Source organism: Heterocephalus glaber, unplaced genomic scaffold, assembly GCF_053883595.1.
Source record: "Heterocephalus glaber isolate CG9 unplaced genomic scaffold, H.glaber_assembly_v1.0 deba00001442, whole genome shotgun sequence".
Classification (NCBI taxonomy): domain Eukaryota; kingdom Metazoa; phylum Chordata; class Mammalia; order Rodentia; family Bathyergidae; genus Heterocephalus; species Heterocephalus glaber.
In genome coordinates, this window is record NW_028258296.1 from 4,498,994 (window position 1) to 4,520,286 (window position 21,293).

General features: G+C 46.6%; 1 protein-coding gene across 9 annotated transcripts in view; it reads left to right on the top strand.

Annotated features, from left to right (window-relative positions):
* Pde4b (phosphodiesterase 4B) overlaps positions 1-21,293 on the top strand; it is a 541,549-nt gene that overhangs the window by 485,233 nt on the left and 35,023 nt on the right. For 8 of the 9 annotated variants that reach the window (XM_087212653.1, XM_013070989.3, XM_087212650.1 and 5 more), the window contains one exon: positions 16,413-16,525. The exons of the other annotated variant lie outside the window; for it this stretch is intronic. In XM_087212653.1, coding sequence (XP_087068779.1) covers positions 16,413-16,525 — 113 coding nt within the window. The remainder of the gene's footprint in view (positions 1-16,412; positions 16,526-21,293) is intronic. 9 annotated transcript variants of the gene reach the window in all.

Consider the following 21,293-nt stretch of genomic DNA (forward strand, 5'->3'; position numbering starts at 1 on the left):
CCCTAAAGAGCTGGAAATCATCCCAGTCGTCCGGCACTCAAAGCCTCGCTTTTACTGGGTGGTGACTGGGGATGGTGGAGCCGCAGGGCAGGTATAGAGGAGAGCAAGGCATTGGGAGACCATCTGGGGGTCGCCTGTGAGTAGATGCCTTCCTCTTTCTCCGGGAGAGCGCGCAGCCTCGGGGGATCACGATCCTTTGGACACCCACCCCATGCGTGGGGCTCTGCCTGCACACTGGGGAGCCACCCTGAACCCTCCTGGCTGGTGGGAATCAGGCCAGGCTCAGGGTGGTCCACGTTAGCATCTCTCCTCCACCCACATTTGCTCTGCGTCCCTTTCCATAGCTGGAAACCTCGCTGTCCCCATGCCCGTGAGTCCCGTCTTTATGCAGATGTCTCTATTTTTTTCTCAGCACTACTTACAGCTGCTCTCTCTCTTCTCTCCATCCTATGGTCACCCCTTTCTAGCCGCACTGTTTTCCGTGCAGAGTCCTAGAGCAGGGTCTCCAGTGGCTTCCCAGTGAGAAACCTCTTCCAGACTCCAGCCAGCCTGCTTGTCCAGGCCTCTTTCCTTCCTCAGGCTCCTCCCCTGTGCAGGAACTTCCGGTGCAGAGGGAACTTCCGGTGTCTGCAGCGAGTGCTCAGGCGCCCTGTTCACGTCCTGGCCCACTTTCAGTCAGGGCACTTCCACAACCACTGAGGAGACATCAGCCCTGCTGGCTGCTCAGAAGCCCCCTCTGGGGAGGCAGCAGCCCCCAGTCTGCCCTTGCTCCTGCTGCCCTGTGTCCCTCCTGACTGCAGTGCCGAGGACAGCAAGGACTGGCCTTTTGCCCTCTGCGACCCCGGAGTCTCCTTCTTTCCATCCCCAATGGTGATCTGCTACTAAGTCCAGACACCAGGCCACCTTTCCTGCCCCGTTCACCATTTCCCTTCCACCTGCTCTGTCACCATCTATAAATCTGTTAAGAAATCTACCACACGAGCTTGTTTTGAAGATTAGTTTTTATTGTTTTGGGTTTTATTGTATTTTTGTGGCACTGGGGATTGAACCAGGGCCTTTGCACTGAGCGTCATCCCCAGCCCTTTTTAAATTTTTTGTTTTGGGACAGTCTCTCACTAAGTCACTCAGTGGGCTCTAAACTGCTATCCTCCGGCCTCAGCTTCTCAGGCAGGCTTGTGCCACTAGGCCCGGCCTTGATCAGGGTGGACCTGCCAGGCTGGTTGTGATAACTAGCATCATCCCTCTTATATACCCATCCCAGTGCTCCAGCCTCAGTGCAGGAGCTCTTAGTGTTTGGAATTAATTAAAGCAAGTTAACAAAAGGGATTCGATCACTGCTAGGCATAGACGTTGCTCCTCCTCCTAAGTCTGGAGTGGAAAATTCCACACTCGGCTCTGCACACTACATGAAGCTAAGGTGTACCACTTCGCCTGCTCACAGGCAAATATTTATTAAATGCCTGCTGTTTACCAGGCTCTGTGCAAGGCCTGCCATTGGCAACTTTAATGGCCTTTCTCATAGATGAATCACTCCCTGTTCCTCGGTTCAGACCTGCTCTCCCCACCTAAGCGGAAGTGCAGAATGGGAACCTTGCAGCTCAGGTTTTCCCTGAGGAAGCTTCCATTGCTGCTCATGCTTCTGTGCCCTTCTCCTCTGAAGCTCTAGGAATCTGTTATCTAGAGTATCTCAGTCTTAAGACTGTTCTGAATCAGAGTCCAGTTGCTGTATGTGTGGAGATGGCAAAAGAGACCAGGACTTCAGAAGTGACATGCAAAACATGCACAGTCTTTGTCTGGATGTGTGTGTGTCTCAGGGGGAGACTGATTTAAGCCAGTATTTTCTACCTAGCTTGCACATTTACTTTGGCAGGATTTCACTGGTAAACATTGGTTTGAACCAAACACTGAAATCTTTAATCAAATTTAAACAGACCCTGCATTATTCTGCAGTAGTCACTGTGTCGGAAAGGAAGAAACAGGGAAAGAGTAAGCCTGGCCCATAGCTACAATTTTTCAAGAGTCAGAAGGAAAAATCGGAATTAAGTAAAATTCTTCAGGGGGAGAGATGCCAAGAAAACCACTGCTGAAATACAAAATTTTGTTTTCCTAAAGTCTGGAGCTGTGTTAAGTGACGTAGTTTACAAACCAGGGGAAATTAGGACAGGCACGGAAGTCCTGCTAAATTAGGAGAAATTGGCCAAAGGAAAACGAGCTGGCTGAGACACACTCCGCATTGGCTTCTTTCTCAGATTCTCAAATCATTCTTGTTTGCTACTGTGTCAAGTTGGGTTGCCATGAAACCCAGGGCCTAATTTTATATTTTGTTGGAAGTTCTGAATCTGTCCCATAAAGCAACTGTTTGTCAGCCCACAGAGGCTGCAGAAAGCATACACTTAACCTTTCCTAGCACGCACACGCAGAGTCCCAAACCCAGAAGAGCCAGTTGGCTCAGTCCCCTCCGTGTCTCCCTTAGCTTCCAGCTGTTCCTGTCAGCCCTGCCAAATCACCCCAAGAGTCCATGAATCTCCTGCTCATTCCCTCCACTTTCTCCTAAATTCCTGCCCCTCACACTTTAGACACAGCCCTAGGCTGCTCAGATACTCCCTGAGAAACCCTTAGGAGGGCCAGGTGTCTCATCTCCAGAATCTGCTCCTCTTTGCCAAATAAAGCCACTGTTCATCAAGTTCCTAGGTGAGTGTGAGATGAACAGTCAACCATACAGCAGGCTGCTTAAGAGAAATGTTGTTTTCCTTCTTTTCTTTTCCTTTGTTAAAAAAAAATCAGCTCCCAAAAGTGAAGGAAGAGGTAGGTCTTGTAGGAAACAATGTTTAAAAGCAGAAGGCTCAGAAAGAATGGCGATCACCAGACCTGGTGGGCTCCGTACGCGGGTCGGGAGCTTCTAGAGCAATTTTAAAAAGGACGAGTACCAGAGGCCACCCTGGAGAGACTGCACGCGTGCACACACACGCACGCACACACGCACATGCACACGCACACGCACACAGGGGTTAACCTGCGAATTGGCCCCAGGAAATTCAGAGTCGACCTCGAATTTAGGCTGGATTAAGAAACTGAGCTCCAGCATGCACTTAGTGGTGTGACTCGAGGCAGATTGTGTAACTCCCTGAGCCTCAGTTTGCTGGCCTAGGCAAGAAAGATCATAACTACTTACTGGGGTTGTTGCAGGGATTAAATGAGATAATGTACAGAATCTTGCATGCGCAGCCTGACTTTCAGTAGGCCAAAAGTAAATCTATGCCAATCCAGTGTCTTCCTGAGACCTGCTCATCTGAGAGCTGGGTTATCCACGGGTCTGGACACAGACACCGAAGTCTGAGTCTCCAGTCCAGGGAAAGTTACTGAATTTCTGTTTCTCATCTATAAAATAAAATGATCGAATATATATAAAATAATATATTGTCAAATTATGCAAGAGATTAAATTAGTGGACCTAAAGTGTTTAGAAACAGTGACACTCCAGGTGTGGTGGCACATGCCTGCAATCCCAGCCCTCGGGAGGCAGAGGCAGGAGGATCACCAGGAGTTCAAGGCCAACCTGGACTACATAGTGAGACCCTGTCTCAAAAATCCAAAACAAACAAACAAACAAAGAAACAATGACCAATGTTCAATAAATACTGGCTACATTCATCACTGGATCACCTTTTTTAAAGCAAGCGTTTATGATGGAATGAATGGAGACCTCGGAGTGAGTGTTAAGTCTCAGCTGCAGCTTTATGGTCTGGCCCCATAGAAATACAATGCTAGCTCCTGAGGAATTTAACATTTTCTAGTGAGTACCCAGAAAGAAGCAATCAACCCTAACAACGTATTCTACCTAACTCAGTGTTACCATTTCAACTTGCAATCAAATGTAAATATCTATTGAGCTATTTTACATCATTTGTGCCTACAAAGTCTAAAATGTGGTATGTTACCCCAACAGCACGGTTCACATCAGATTAATCACATCTTAACTGCTCCTCATGATTAGCAGGTAAGCCAGATCCTGAAGCCAGATCCTCACCTTGATGAGCCTCAATCATCTCATTTGTAAAAACAGAAATCACTTTAATTCCTTGGCTTGCAGAAGAAAATGAGCCAACTTGCAAGTGCTGTGTGACCTGGAATGGGTGGTTGCAGCAACAGGCTTCCTGCTCCTTGCAGCACTTCCCGATCAAAGGCAGTGCTCCGCTCAGTGGCCTGCCAGGATTCCTGTGGGAGCCCACATATTGCCCCAGGTGGCCCTGGGCAGAGACACTTTCTGATAGGAAGATGAAAGAAATTTCAGCTGGTCATGTTGCAGCAGACTGGAAAACCTGTGGTCTCCTCCTCCTCCTCCTCCTCTGCAGTCACCATATTTATACTCAACAACAAATACATTTCCTTCTGTTACTCCTCACTGATTCTTGAAATTTCTTTGATAACTTTCATCCTAAATACGAAGTTACACTTTTGATATGAATAACTTTTGCATCCCTGTGATAGAACCTTAATTTGAAACCTCATTGGTTCTTAAGCTCTACACTTTTGCTACAAATAATAATTTCTGATTTTTTTTTTCTTAAATTCTTTTATGGGTACATTGTAGGTATACAGCACATTTACATTTCTCATTGGGAATTGTATCTTTACATAATGCATCTTGGTTCTTATTTTTTCCCCATTCCTTGCCCTCCCTTCACCCCCTCCACCCTTCCCTATTTACAAAGACTTTATTTCCATTTGTTCCATTTCTCAGCATTTTTTCTTTCCCTTCTTTCCTTTCCCCTGCCCCTCCCACTTCCCCTACCCCTTGGGACCTTTTCTTCCTATTTTGCATTATCGATTATTCATTCTAATCATCGGTACATTTTAGGTATACGGTATAATGACATTCATCATTGGAAATCTGCACCTTTACATAGTCTCTGATATTAATAATTTACCACACCTTACTCTCTGTCATACCTTACAACTCTACTACTATCAGATCAATAATGTGTCTTCTCGGCTGCATTGCAGAGAGCAGGAAGATTGAACCCAAACTCAGAAATCCTCGACTCTAGTCCGGGGTTCGGGTTTGCTGGTTACAGCTCTGGGCTGAGACCTGGCACTCTTCAGACTTGTGTCTTCCTCTATGACACAGAGACGACAGCAGATCTCTCACAAGGTATGAAGAGGATTAAGAGAGATGACACATAAGAAAGCGATCTATAACTGCAAAGCAGTAGACAACTATAAAATGGTCTTAAGAGATTTATTCTGCACTTGTGCATGCCATTCTTCTATTGAATAATTTTCAGGGGCTCCACACTGCCTGCCAAATCAAGTAAGATTCCTTACTCTAGCATACAAAGCTCTCCAAGATCTGCCTGTGACCTTATTACTCTTGTGAGTTTCTCCTACTCTACTCCACCAAATGTTCTAACCAAACAGGACTGACATATCTGTCCTTCCCAAGCAAGACTGATCGCTGAGACCTATTTCTGACTTCATACCATTCTTCACATGGTCCACTGCTTTCTTCATTTTTCCATCTCTCAAAATTCCACCCATTCTTTGTCTGGCCTCTAAATCTCTCCTGATCTCCCTCTCCTCCTTGTCTTAAACTCTGCCTGCTCTGAACTCTGCTTGTATCTTTCTTGTGACAGCTGAAAAACCTGTTTGGGTTTCTGGTAACATTAAGTGCACAGAAGCCTACAGGAAGTTTGCTAAATATGGCCACTCAGTGAGAGTTAAGTCTTTAAATCTGTAGGTAATTTTGCAGAAGTCTCACTGAAAGGCAGAATGTTCCATGTGTAAAAGCTAGCTAGTCTGGAAATCTAACCAAGAATGCAAAAGACACACATTGCTCATTGAATAAATCAGCAAAAATAAAGTGGTTTGTTTGCAGACTTGCAAAAAAGGACAAAAAACAACTTTTGACATCATATCTTCAACAAGCCCCTTTCCCTTTGGTAATAGTCCATCTTTCAATACGTTGAGCAAGTCCGTGTGTATTTTTTGAGCTACTAGTGGGGAATAGATGTTGTTCTGTATAAAAGACCAGCCATAAAGATATGATCCCCAAGCATCTAAGAAGGGAGAAAAACACTTGCAATAAAATACCATCAGTTGGAAATAGCAGTCAACGCAAGGTGTCCTGAGACCTCAGAGAACGGGAGTTAATTCTGCCTCAGGATATTTTGAAGCCAGTGTGTAGGAGATAATCGTGGGCTGCAGTGTCAAAGATAAGCAAGAGTTAGCCAGTGAACAAGCTGGGAAAGCCACTTCAGGTGGGTGGAAATGTGTGAGCAGTAACAACTGCAGTCTCTCTAGCGCAGCTAAAAACAGTCAGGCTTAAGGAAAGGGCCCATTTACACCTTGCAACTTACTGCTCTGCTCTGATTTTATGCTTCCAAGTGATTCTGGGATTATAATTTGATCTCTAACATAGAGGAGCATGAGACAACCAGAAGACAGAAATCTCTTCTTTGGAAATAATTGTGCATGCTCTCTCTCTCTCTCTCTCTCTCTCTCTCTCTCTCTCTCTCTGTGTGTGTGTGTGTGTGTGTGTGTGTGTTAATGCATTGGGCTGCTACTAGATTCCTGTGAGTTGGACTTGTATGAGGTGAATGAACTCAAAACACACAGATAAAAATCTCAATTCTGGGCCTGAAGAGCTGAAGTGACGGTGAATTTTGGTCATCAACCAAATCACCACCTTTGAGGCCAAATAGTTGACGAAGGCCTCGAATCCGTCACCCCTCTTGGCCTCCATTGCTGTTACACCATCCTAACCCTTATCACCTCCTGCTCCTCTAGGCCATGGCAATTTACAAAATAAGCTTTTCAGTTCATTCCTGTTGCTAGAGCAAAGTGTCCGAGCCTGGGTAATTTACAATGGACAGAAATGTTTTTCTCACCTTTCTGGAGGCAGAAGTGTGTGATCAGGGTGGCTGCTTGCCCAGGTCTGAGGAAGGCCGCCCTGTCTGTCAGGGGTGGTCCGGGTAGATGCATCCTTAGAAGAGGTAGGCGGTGTCCTCTAATGGACACAGGGACAGAAGGGCACAAGGACCTAGCTGCGGCAGGGTTGCTAATGCATTCACAAGAGTTCTGCCTCTGTGGGTTTCTCCTCCTAACGTCCCCAGTTCTCAATATTATGGCATCATCAGTTAAGATTTGACATACAAATAGAATCAGTTATTATTCTCACTACCTGGTTGAAAAAACCGAGACCTACACGGCTTAATAAACTTCTGCAAGCCAGGGGTGGTGGCTCACACCTGTAATCCCAACACTTCTGGGAGGCTGAGGCAGGTGGTTGCAAGTTTGAGCCCAGCCTGGGCAGCTTAGGGACTTAGCAAGACCCGGGAGAGGGAGAGGGAGAAGGAAGGAAAGAAGAAAGGAAGATTTCTTCAAGCTTAGCTAATAACAAATGGTGGTGCTAGAATACAAACAAACCTTAGCTGTCTAACTCTGAGATCATGCATCTAACCATCACTTTGTACTCTTCACAAATCTTTCTTGTAAGTGTCTGTCAGATAAATAATCAGAATGCAAACGGCTGCCATCTCCTTTGTGTCATTGATCCTTAATCCCTGCACAGGTGGATAATCAAGTTCCACGGGCGTGCGTCCTTTTGAGCTGGAGGCCCTTGTTTTTAACTGAGTGAGCATAGATTCCGATTAGTAAGTAAAGGCCACAGGGTGAGTTTTCCAGGAGAGCATTTTTCGGGAAGACAAAGTCATTGAAAGAATGGGAATTAGGGAAAAAAGAGAGGTCCTCCGGAGGCTGGCTCCCATCAGAGAAAGAGCAAATGCGACCATTTGTCAAACAGGACCACAGAGTTTAGGTTTCCTTTCCTTCCTGTCTTCCCTCCTTCTGTCTCTTCCTTCTGCCTCCATTTCCCCTCACCTCTCCCTCTTTTCTCCTCTCATCATATGAGTCTGAGCACAGTGTTACACATACCAAAGCCTCAGTTTTCTCACATGCCTAATGGAAAATGTGTGTCATCATCATCATAGTTCCTATCTCATGGGATTTACTTTTCAAGGAAAAAATGAGATATGCAAGTGAAAGTGCCTGGCGAGCCATCGAGTTATGTATACAAAAGCTAGTTGTGATTGGAGGTTTTTTTCATTTCTAGTCTTAGAGGAGTTTGCTGAAGACCATGGAAATGACCTACTTCCCCCTGTTATTTCCCTTGAGGGCTGGCTGTGAACCTGTCCTTCAGTGAATCCACTCGGAGCAACATCTCTGTCATATGAAATTGCAAAGTTGTGTATTCATAAAAACAGATGGATAAGGTCCTCCCCAAATAAAGGCCATGCAGGCCTCACAAATCTTTCCTTTGAAAGAATCGCACTGCAGAGTTTACCAGTGCTCTGCTGTTCCTGTCATTTGTTCTAAGAATGTGTTACTTAAGGTCCGAACAACATGCCTTCCTGAAATGTTGCACTCTAATGTAAGTGTATTTCATTTACTAAACATTCATTGAATGTTGGTGGTCTCTCTAGAGGGAGACCTGGAACCCCGGACAGCACCGACTTTTAAAGAAAGAAAAGGAGACAGCCCGGGGGACGAACAGCAGTTTAATTCCTCTGGCACTATTCGACAATCACAAAGGGAAGAAGCAAGGCTTTTATACATGCAGGAAAGCAGCTTGGTTATTCTGGCTATCGTCTTTCTGATTTTAACCTCTGGTGACAAATGACTTTAAGTGACTCATAAAAGCTACAGGTGAATTCACAAGTCCCCTGTTTCCTTTAACCAATCCTGTACATCAAAGAGCACACCGCAGTCCTCTTCTTATCAGATAGCATCAAGAGAGCAGGACGACTTTAGCCAAAAATCAAGCCCACTGGCCCACCACAAACATCACAGATGTGCATAGTGAGTCATATCTCTCTTACCACCCATAGAGTCATTGGGTCGAGGTCCTCTGATCCCAGAAAATGGTAAATAAGAAAACTAGGAAAACCTGTTTTTCTCCTGTGAGACTTTTACAAGGTCTCTTAAAGTTTTCTGGCCTTAACAAACAGACTTGTGGAATTTCCCAGAAATGACTTAATTTTCTTAGTTAACAAACTTCTTGTGATCTATTCTTACAACTAGATAGCTGAATTCTACCATTTCCCACAATTGAAAGAAAAGATATAGGTTTTGGCATAATAACTTATAACAAAGAAAGATACTGTTAACTAGAAAGGGGAAAATCATAACCAAGACCATCAAGTAGACAGGCCACTATTCTCAGTCTACCACCTTTAAATAAGGAGAGCTGATCTCTTTATTTAGGAAACTATTTTACATTTTAGTATGTGTGCTGCCAAAGTGAGCACAAAACTATTTTACATTTTAACAAGTATTTATCGCATCATGGAAAGAAGTGTAAGAAAGACATACATGTGCTAACTCCAAGGCACCAAGGGCCTGTTGGGAAACGTAGGTTAAGGGCATCTGTGGGCTGAAAGCTTGTGCTGGAGTCACTGAGTACTGAGTGTGAAGAATCCAGGGAATCCATGCATTACACATCCAAGGATCAGAAGAGTGGGGAAGGAACCAGCTCCATGGATTCACCTTTGGAGAGTGGAGAAGGGCTTTCCAGTATGACCATTCAGTGTGGTGACAGGGCCACTTCTTAGGTGTCTTCTGCAGTGCTGTAACCCAGCACCCCAGCCAGCAGTAGATGTCAGTGTACTTTGGTGGAATGAATGAAGAATGAATGAGGAATGAAAAGCTTGGTGTACACTTCCAGGTCAGACTGTGCTGGTGTGTGTTAGAATTTAGAGAAAACCAACAAACTAACCCGAGACAAGTACCAAAGAGACAGTTCCTGTAAGTTGTGCAGTGGGAGGGATTTCATGGCCAACCTTACACACACTCCTGCCCCTGCGTTTACAGCAAAACTTCACTGGATTTAGCTGTCAAATGTATAAGTCTACCCTCAGGAAAATGATTCAGGACAAGAGAAAAGGGGGAGAAGGGGGAGAAAGTCCCTGGCCTGTGTCAAATGCTTGGCCCAGGGTGATTCACCTAATTCTGTCTGCATGCCGACACTGTCTTCCTGTCTCCTGGGTGGAGAAATGGAGGCACAGTGGGGACTGACTTACCTCGTGCAGGGTGGCTCTGCTATCGCACGGCGGGTCAGGGCTGCTGAAATGCTCACCAGATCCAATGTGCCTCCCTGACTTGGAGTTAGGAGGGCTGCGCTGGTCTGTGTCCTAGGCAACCAACCTCTTTTTCTGTTGTTAAAGCTCAGCGGTGTGACACTCACTCAGAATCTGCCACGGACACCCATTGCACAGCTCAGCCAGAGGACAGGAAAGCACGTTAAGAAATCCTGCTCTTGTTTTGATCAATCGAGCTTTCCCTACAGGGGACTCTGTTGAAATCCCACACAGAAACACAGAAAGAGAGAGCAGTGCCTAAATGACAAGGGCAGAAGGCGGTGGATTTCCGGAAAATGGACGCACTCACTTAAGCAGTATCCAGACCAACAAGTGAATCACTGCCAGCCCCGCAGAAAGCCCTTCAAGCCCCTGCTGGTCACCGCCTGCAGGAGAGCCACCGTCTTGGCTTCTCATATCACGGTTTGGTTTTTCTCTCTTTTGAACTGGGTGTAAATTGAACCGTACCTTTTTAACGCACATTTTAGGGTATCGGTTCTTTTGTTCAGCATTTATGTGTAGGAGATTCATCCCCATTGTCACAGTGGCAATAATTCTGATTCACTTAACCATGAATATAACCTTGCAAATAGGTACCACCTTCTCTAATAGGAAAAATCCAGTTCTGTGAGCAAAACACTACTTAGATTTTTTTATGCGCTTTCTTTGAGTGGAAAGTGGGGAGAGATTTGCCAGCCATGTTTCTGATATTTACAGAGCTGTAATACAATTGCATTTAGATGTGGTTTGTAGGAAATGTCTATGACGGGTGTACAGTGATGCCTGCTCTTGCCAGTTTTGTGTATTTGGGGACAGAGCACACAGGTCCCTCTGCTTATTTCCTCATCTGGATTAAGAGTGACGAGATGTACAATTTCAAAGTTAAATGATGTCAAGTAAAAGGCTGCTCTCCCTACTTTTCCATGAGACCAGTAGGGAAATAAGGTCACACATTGATATACAGGCTGCAGAGGCCACTTCCTGGGGGCCTGAGCTCTGTCACCAGCTCAGCCTGGACTTCACCCCTGCTAGGACCCCTTCCGTATTTTCTAACTATGAAGAGATGAACAGATGTTTGTGGCCAAGAGAGTTTTCTGATTCCCCCTTCCTGCTGTCATTCTTCTCAGGACACACACACACACACACACACACACACACACGCACACACACACACTGCTACAGGATTTGCATGGGAAGGCCAGAGAAATTCAACTATGAGCCAAAATATTAGATGACCTGAAAAAGTATTAAAACAGAAAAAAGAAACCATTTCTGCTTTGTGATTCTATTTGATTCTGTTTCTATTGTGGACACACACACACACACACACACACACACACACACACGAAGCCATGTGCCCTAAGGAGTTAGTGGGGATCTTGTCTTGGTAAAAATGTGAGACTTGTTGAAGTTTTGCTTCTCTGTGATTTTCTAATTTTCTACAGTGCACCTCTGTCCCATTTTTGATGACAAACAAGAGAACTGCAGAGGTGCATCGTAGAGATTTATTGTCTGCGGTTGTGTGTATTCTCCTACCTACCTTCCCCATGAGAATAGGATGTTTTCCTCAACTTCATTTTAGACAGGAAGAAATGCAGTCTCAGAGAATTTAAGTCATTTGCTTGAGGTCACCCACCGAAAGGGCAAGGCAGGGTGGGAGCTGCCCTGGGGCTTCTGAGTAGACATTGCACAGGCTCCCTGGAAGGGCTGCGTCAGGTGGATCAGAAAAGGGAAGAGGAGACTTGGGAGTGACAGCATTTAGACAAGCAATTGTGCAATTTTAAATAGAAAAGACCCAAGGGTGAGGTGTAGCTTTACATGCAGCACTTTCAGGAATGTGTGTGTTTTGCGGTGCTGCCCAGAATCCTCTATTTCGTAGCTCAAGATACAGTCTTGGCAGGAAACTGGAGGGGACCATTTGCGTTAGAAATTTCATCTCTGACTTCTGAGTTTGTGCCTTGGGGTGAATTAGAGGTCTTCTCACCTCCTCCTTGTCTCTCGCGGGAGATGCCACAAGGATTCATGAGCCCTGTGTTTGGACTGCTCTGAGGAAGCTCCTTGAGTGTCCTCATGCATTACCACCAGATTAGTATTCACTGTGATTATTCATCCGTTTGCTCCTCCTGTTTCTCAGGGTCAATTGCAGTACCTCCCAGACCTACCAAAGGAAAAAGCCTTCCTTTGCCACTCTCCTTGGAGTGAAAGAGGAAAAGTGTTGAGGATGGGAAGGGAGCTGGTTCTTCCTGCTCCTTTCCTGGGAAAAATCTTGCAACCGAGGATTGACCATGTGGCCACCCTGGTCGCACCACCTGCCCTGGCTCGCTTGAGCCTTGCTTCTGTGCAGTGAAGCATGTTCCTTCTCACCACCAGCCTCAGGAGCATGCAGCCATGCTCACAGGTTCCAGGTTTGCTGCCCTGAAACTCAGAATTTATCTTGGAACTTAGACTCTGTAGGTGGAGTCTAACAGGATAGCAAAATATGTGCCAATAGCTTGGAGCCTCTCCTCATGCCCTATTCCATTTCTTGCCACCTTCCTGTCTCTCCTGGACATGTTCTCATAGCTTTTGGATTCTTAATCTGTCTCAGTTCTGTGCCAGGCAAGTGCTGCAGCACTGAGCAACATCCAACCTTGGGGTCACAGCCATGCTCCCCCTCTGATCCCCAGGGTCTGGGGATTCACCCAGCTTCCTTCTCTCTGCCCCACCTGTGACCACTGCTTCCCTCTCTTCCCAGCAGGGGGCTGGGTGCAGGGACAGGAAGGTGCACATGGGCCTTGCAGAGGCCAAGCAGGGCAGAGGAGCAGCTGCCCCATCCTGGGCTGGCGGAGCTGTAATGTGGAAGACAGAGACCATATCTGGAGGAAGTGAACCTCTTGTTCCCTCTGGCCTTAGCATGACCCAGGGAAGAGGTGGTAGCGCTCTTGGAGTACACTTTGCTACCTAAAGGGTTGTCTCCAGTGGAGCACTACACTGCAGCTGTGGGAAGAAGAAAGCCTGACTGCTTTCGGGGCCCACGCCTGCCTGGGGCATAGCCCATCACCCTGGCACTGGAAGGAGTGCCCAGCTGCTGGTGTGCTGTGTGTGCACCCCAAGTCCTAAGATGTGGATCTCCTGGCCTGCTGGGAGGGTCTGCACCTACCCCGTGGCATCCCTATGTCAGAAGACATAGGGAATGAAATAAAACCCATCCAGCCACTTATTCATTGTGACAAAGGTACCAGAATAATGTAAGGTATTAACATGAATGAAACCAGGCTGTGGGGTCTATGTTGTCCTTGCAACTTCTCTGTTGTCCAAAAGTATTTTAAAATAAGAAGTTTAGGAAATCATATCATGGAGAAGAGAGGGAAAAAAATCTCCAAACTCTAGAAACTTAGAAATGTCCCTGCAGCTGATTCTGGCTACAGAACCGCCCCTGCTGCAGGTGCAGCTCTGCTGCTGCCCTTCCAGCTGGACTTCCCCCTCATCTCTGTCAGGCCTTTGAACTTCTTGATTGCCATGAATGATTACTCCTGAGCATCGACCATCTAACTGGCCACTAAGCGCTTGATGGACTTTACCCCTCTCATGACTTCCTGGGGCAAACGTTCTTATCTTTAATTTACAGAGGCAAGAGACTGAGGTCCAGGATCACGTAGTACATGCGAGAAAGGAAAGTTGGTCTTTCTGGCTTCACTCCAGAGCTGGTGCATGCGGACTGTTCTGCCAGGGCCTCCCAGGCAGCTACGCTGGCCGCCATCCCTCCAAGTATTGCCTGGGTGTCTGCTGGGCGCCAGCAGTGGAAGTCAAGCCTCTGCTGAGCTGCCCTGGTGCTCTCCTTTGGTAGTAAGGATGAGCAGCTGGTGATGGGACCCCTGCTGCATATCTCATTCATATCTGTGCCCCCTGCTTTAGTGACCACGCTTAGTGGGACACAAGGGAAATCTTGACTGTAGATTGAGAATTTGGGAAGTGACAAGGCTAACATAACTTCAAAATGGAGTCACATTTGTTTTAAAAATATTGTGGTTGGCCTGAGCAACAGCAGGTGATGGATGGAGAGCCTTTGGTTCCACCGGCCAGGAACCCACATCTCCTACTGGACCCATGCCAGGAGGAAAGCAGTCACATAGAAAATGGGTGTGGTGGCCATAGCCCATTGTTACATCTTTGAGGGGTCCCCTTTTTAAAATTTCTGTGCTTCTGCTTGTATAATTATTGTATTTCCTATGTGAAGCTGGAGTGGAAATAAGATGTCTTTCTTCCTCTTCTTAAGAAGAAGTGTACTATGTCACCCTGTAGTCCCTAGCATCTCTGCTGATTCCTGGGGCTCAGAGCAAACTGTTTACTCTTCGCTGTCCAGGGGAATGTCTGACCCCAGCTGCAGGTCCTAACGTGGAGGCACTGGGGTGGTAAAGCCTGGTGTCTAGGGAGTGGCTGGACTTTTCTTTACAGGCAGGGAATAAGGATGGAAGGGCTCTGTCCAGGAAAAGCTTCCATGGAAGAAGTGCCCTTCTGGAGAGAAACTGAGGGGCAGGGCACATTTCAGACACACTAGGGAATGAGGGGAACCTCTGTCTTAGGCAGAACTCCATGAGTGAAGAGGAAGAATGGAGGGAGGTGTGCCAGTCTGGCTTGAAGTGAGATTTATTAAAAACACACCAATTATTGTCTAAACATTTTTGAAGAGTGTCAAAAAAATGGAGGATGGGCTGGGGATTTAGCCCAGTGGTTCCGTTGCCTGCCTCGCAAGCGCAAGGACCCGAGTTCAATCCCCGGAACCAAAAAAAAAAAACAAAATGGAGGAAGTTACCTCCAGCGGTTTTGTGGGTTTTCAAGTATGACATACAAGATATTGAGTGTTAACCCCCGTCTATCTGAAAGTGTCCCACATATGGAGGTCACACAGAGCAGTGATTCTTTGAAATAGGGGTTCACTCATGGGAATCATGTTTCTCTCTGAGAACCACACACATAAACTTATTCATATAATAATAAAAAGTTATATAGTCCTACTAGGATTTTTGCATAACTGCAAAAAAAATGTGTTCTAAATCAGGTAGGAATGTTATATTAGAGCTCTGTAGGAGATTTTTTATTTTTTACTTTTTATTAGTGAGTATTGTATGCTTACATTCCAGAAAGCTTGGTAGAATTCATGGGTGTTATTCCCCTCCAAAACAGCCAAGTATGTGTGAGAGTCGGGCTGCTTTTTATAACTGTCTGTAGCTTCATTAATTCATCTAGCATTATAAAATTAATTCAGTGTTTATGAACATAGGTTTGTTAAGTCAATACCCTGAAGTAGTTTAGACCCACAGATTTTTGAATATGAAATGCCATGTTGTGGATAAGTTAAAAAAGAGTCTGAATTGTCCAGGGAAAATAAGTCTTGAAAATAATATTTTTTGTAAAGAGTCCTTAGAATATGTTCAGAAAAGCATAGCTTCTTGTGGGCCTTGTCAGAGGCCCCAGCTTTAACCACACAAAAGTCTTCAGAGTTCACACGTGGCTCCACCTGAAAGTCTGGTTCAGAATTTCCCTGTGATCCTGGCCCTCCCCGAAGGGAAGTTTTCCCTTTGTTTAGGATAACCAGCGCCACAAGACTCCTGGGCCAGTAAACGTGTTCACTAAAGCCTCAGACAGTTTCTCTTAGACTGAAGTCTTATCAGGGAGACCTGAGTCGCCTCTAATTAAAGAGAGAGTCCGAGGAGAGGAAAAAACAGCCTACATTTCCTACTGTGCAGGTCCGGGTTTGCTGAATCCGAAGTTATTCCAACAGGAACACGTCCCAGGAATGAATGAACGCCTAGTGTTTAACATAATAATCAGACAGTTTCTCCGATTCTCACCGCCTGCTTCCTTTAGGAGAAAAGCCAGTGAGGAAAGGCTGTGCTCATTTCTCCTCTGAGTGCAAACGCTCAGAAATGACATCACACACCCTAATGAGCCCCAGGATGACTAAGGCAGAGAGATCTTGAGAAAACGCTGCTGCTTCTCAGTCTTAGGGCACATTTATGCAGATGAGCATACAACAGCCGGGTCCGCCTTCTTCCTCAGAGGAAGTTGCTCGGTAGCTCACTGACACCTCATCCAGCTAGGGGTGTAGACTTGGCCCGAGCGCCCTCTGGGCAGGCAGAGCACCACGGTGATTTGAAAGGAAAGAGTCGCAGCAAATAATGAAGGAGCAAGGGGGCACCTTCAGCAGCACTGGGCTCGGTGGCAGTGGCAGGGTGGACTCTGCCATGGACAGCCTGCAGCCGCTGCAGCCTGACTACATGCCTGTGTGTTTGTTTGCAGAAGAACCGTATCAAAAGTTAGCAATGGAGACTCTGGAAGAGCTGGACTGGTGTTTAGACCAGCTAGAGACCATCCAAACCTACCGCTCCGTCAGTGAGATGGCTTCCAACAAGGTAAGCGCCGCCGCCCGCCGCACAGCACGCGGAGGACGCCCGCGTCCCTCTGCAGAGGTGCGCACTGCTGCGGGGAGGGCAGGTCTGTGGGCCGACTCACAGGATCAGGATCGCTCCCCACTGCCGCACTGGCTTGTGTCTCGGTGCTGCTGCAGCAGTTTAAAATCCTCCCTCAGCTTTAATTCCCAGAAATCAAACTTATCTTAGCTGATACTCTTCGGATATATTGAAGCTGAAAGATTTCTATGAAGCTTCCAAGGCACTGCACAAGTGAAAATGCTGGGTTGTTTTTCTTTCTTCTTTTTACAGTTATCAGAAAACTAAGATCCGGATGGGGTAAAATGTGCAACATGTCACATTGCAATGAGATGTTACATCTATATCTTAAACAAGGAAATATGACCTGCTTATATCAATGAGAAAAAAATGGTTTGCCTTCGAGTTTGATAAATTCCTTCTGAGAATAAGGACATTTTGAGATTTTCTACCGTTTCTTTTGTGCTGCTGGCATGACCTAAGATAAAAAAGAAACAATATACTTTCCAGAGACAGAAAGTTATTTTTTCTGAAGTTTGCTGATTTTCAAAGTGAAATCGTATGAAATCAAATTCCACCCATACTGCAATTAAAAAAAGGTTTTATTTGCAATATCTAGACAAAACTTATTCGTGCAAAGCTTTAATTATCTAGCATTATATCATTTGTTTAATTAACACCTAGACTTGGTGTTCTAATTTATGCAAGTTACATAGTGAGAGTTGTTGGCTGTTATTGTTGTTTTTTGTTTGTCTTTTTTCCTCAGAGAAAGTAACTACATATATCGTATACATAGTAAGAGTTATGGAGTTTCATAAATATATATGTTGTATCATGCTTTGATGAAAGGCCTTGACCCTATCCAGTGGCGATGAACCTACAGCATGTCTTATTTGTTTTTCTTTTAAGACAAAAGATGAGTTGTTGTATGAGTTGTTTTTCTAAACTAAAACCTCAGCGTTCAGGTTTAATTGCAGTGTTGGTGCTTTGTGATAAATAAGTGGGTTTGGGTTGCAGTTTGGGTGCTCGTGTCTGAAGGGTTCGCCCTCGCTGCCCTCTGAGGGCACATTTCAGCTGCCCAGTCATTCTAGCCAGAGGCACTGTGTGATTGTCTTATATTCCGGAGGCTGGGGAAGGATTCCACGAACACCTGCCAGGAAGCCTTTCCCAGGCCCGAGGGCCCCAGGGAACCCCTCCTCCTCTTCTGGGGTTCAAAAGTGTCAGCTTTGGATCCAGGCTCTCTGGTCGCCCTTCAAAGGATCCGAACACGGGAAGAAGTAGAGCATCCTGAGAAGATTCTGATGTGGTGTTGGTAGGGGGAATCTTCTCACTCCTGTGCTCTTTGATTATTGATTGATGAAAGGGGAAAAATAAGGCCCTTACTGAAATTTTTGTTCAGAGTTCAAGTTAGTGGGGTAGAACTGTGAACAGGACACATTGAGGTTTAAATATCATTTACTGATTTCTCTGAAACTCTCAGTTGAGAGCTAAATTCTGGGACTTTCCAGGCTGGTGTAAAACTCAACTAGCTGCTTCCCCATGAGGGGCCTGGCCTGCGAAACTTCTCCAAATCACACTAGAACTCCGTGGAGAAGGACTCTCACACATACTCAGCCTACTCGGGAGCATTAGCAAGTCCCTGGGCTCTAGGTTCTGATCACTGATACCTAGGCAACTTGTAAATCTGATGTTTGGGAGTAATTTTTCAGCACATTTTACCACTGCAGACATGGTAAGGTGCGGGAGTCACCAAGCTAAAGCAGGCAGTCACCTGCAGGAGGAGAAAAAGAATATTCCCAGGGAAAATACAAGTTACAACTACTTTTTCATTTTGAGTGTTGAGGTGCCGAGGTGCTCTGCCCACATTTGCGTCTGGGACGCTGACATTGGAAGTGGCCTGTCTTGCAAACTTATTTGAAATCATTTCCTACTCAGCATAGTAGCGGATAAGGCTCTGACACCCTGACACCCGGCACTGTGTAGGTCCTGGTGAGAACTCCCACCCTCAGGCTTCTGCTGGCCCTTGATGATGTCGCATTCAGGAAGCAATGAAAGCGGAATAGATCTCAGCCTCAAGAAAGGGGAGCCTCTGGTGCTGGCAGATAGCTTCAGTAGGAAGTTGTGGCCCCGCCTACCTCTAAGAGCTTCAGCCGAAGGGTTGTGGGGCAAAGCAATTACCCAGGGGAAGGACACCCACCTGACAGCTGAAGTCAATTTTGATTAGAAAGAAAGGCTCTCTTTTCACTTTGCTCTCTGCTTTTCATCTTCACTATTCAGACAGTTGTTTGGCGTAGAGCTTAAGCTTAATGTAAACCGTGGCTAGTATGATATAATGCAATAGAGGATGTTTTTGTTGTTACCAAAAAGAAGTTTGATCTATACTAGTTTTGGGGCTAACTGCACTACCTTTGATAAGAATAACCCACATGCCCTTTTAAATGTTGTCTAAATAATTTGAGGTTCCCATCCATGTTGCCGTTTAAAAAATCGCCCTCATTGTCACTGCTGTTACTCTGTAGTCATACTCAGTCTTATTCTGCTTATCCTCACTGAACGAAGGAACAACACCAAGTATGAGCTACAGAGCCGGAGATGAGCGTGAAGATGTTTTATAGAGGGAGAATAGGAAGGGTATGGCTGTGGAGTTAGAAAGTCGTGACCCAAGTAGGTCTGTACCCTCGACTGGCTACTGGACTGGGCCAGAGTACTCACCCCGCCCTAAGCCTCAGTCTCCTTACCCAGAAAAGAGGGGTAAAAGCAGTGCCTACCTGGTCAGGTGCTGTGTGATGGAAACAGTGCACTTACAACATTAGCAAGGCACCTCATGGATAGTGTACATCCAGGAGACCATCACTTATCAACAGCATCTGCAAGTTTCACAAAGAAAAAGTCCATGTCCCGACTTCTGTATCGACTGAGTGACCACTGAGCTTTGTTTCCACCATCTGACCTAAGAGTGTGCAAGGCAGGAGCCAGTGTCACACACAGGTACGTGCAGGTGACCTGTGCCAGTCCACAGGCACACGGTGGGGAGCTGAGTCTGGGGAGGAAAAACAAGTGGTGTTTCCTGCTCATTTCATCAGGTGGGGCTGTGCTTTGGCTTAATTTTTTATTTATTGGATTGTTTCCCTTAACTCTTCTATAGTCTCAGGGAGAGCGAGTGGCTCAAAGATTGTTTGCTTTTTGAGACAGGGTCTCACTATTGTAGTTCAGATTGGCCTTGAACTCACTATGGAGCCCAGGCTGGCCTGAAACTCTCAGCGATCCTCCTGCCTCAGCCTCCTGAGTGCTGGGATCACAGGTGTGCACCACCACACCTGGACTCAAAGATTGTAATTAACTTTCCCAAGTGTTCTTCAGGGCCCAGGGAGTTGAAGGACTGTTTCTGTGACTTATAAAAGCATAGTCCTCTCCATTGGCCGAAGTCTTCTTGAGCCCTCAATGCCGGCCCCAGGCCATACAGAATCGTAAAATGTGAGAAAAAGTGGCACTCAGGTGGGTTTTTGTCCCAGATCATTTTCTCCAAAGTGTGACAGGAAGAGGAGCGAGGTTGGGCAGAGTTTTAGGAGGCAATGGCACTGTTTTGCACGATGAGAGGGATGTCTGTGCGCCTTGTGCCAGCGGCCAACTTCAGTGAGACGTGCCAGAGCAGTTCTGCTCAGCGGCAGAGCACCGCGGCCTTCAAGTGGCTTGCTGATCTCGGTGTTTCAACTTTCATCACCTCCTGAAGTAGAAGAATTGAAAAGGCGCCGGAGCATGAGCTGCTCCATGGCAAAACAGTCCGATGTTTTGAAAACAGGATGCTTTGGCTCTGCAGTATAAAAAAAGAGGAACGGAAAGAGAAACGGTATAGAAAGGAAGACAGCAAACAGCCTCAGCGGGATCCCCCGGCCAGGGCGCATAAACAGTGATCTGTCCCTCTGACCTCCACTGTGGCTCAGTTCCTGACCTGGTGTCGCAGAGCCGGTGGACGTCCCTGGAGGAGGAGAGGAGGAATGGCACAGCTGCCTAGAGGGACGAGGGTGTCCTGTCCCCTTCCTGACAGCGGCAGTCGGAAAGTACAGGGTTGCAGCAGCTCCAGCTGAGAAGAGCCGGCCGGGACAGTGGCAGGGAGGCGTAGCTGGGACTGACAGTCGGGAGTGGGGGTTGTGGCTGGTGCAGGAGCCTAGCTCCCTCCGAGGACTTCGAGTGAAAAAAACGTCGAAGGCTTGCCAGACAGAGAACACGGTGTGGCAGTCCATAAGACGCTGGGTTCGGTAACTTGTCCCTGCCCTAAGGTCCCTTGAAATGCCTTCCTCTGAACTTTTCTCTCTCCACCCCTGTGCCCTGGGACAACTCTATGTTCAGGGTGAAGATCTGAGCCTTCTCGGTGACAGTGGATGTGCTGTCCTTACCATTTTCTTCACAGTGCAGCACCAGGTCTGCGCCCTTCTGTAAACGTTTGCTGAGGAACCCTACGGGACAGGGCGGCAGGCGGGCCTTTCCAAAGGGCTGGTGAAATCAGCCCTGGGCACCATCCCCGGGGAAGTCAGTGCTCCTGGCTTCACAGGTTTCCTTTTCCAGTTTTTCGGGAGCAGCTGTGTCAGAGCCCTGCACACTGAGCACAGAGGTAGCCACTTGCCTGGGCTCTTGGATGGGACAAAGAGAGTCCCAAGTTCCATCAACCCAGACTGGAGCCACTCGGAAACCAGGCTCCTGGACACAGGACAGCAGTCTCGAAGGGCTGCGTGTC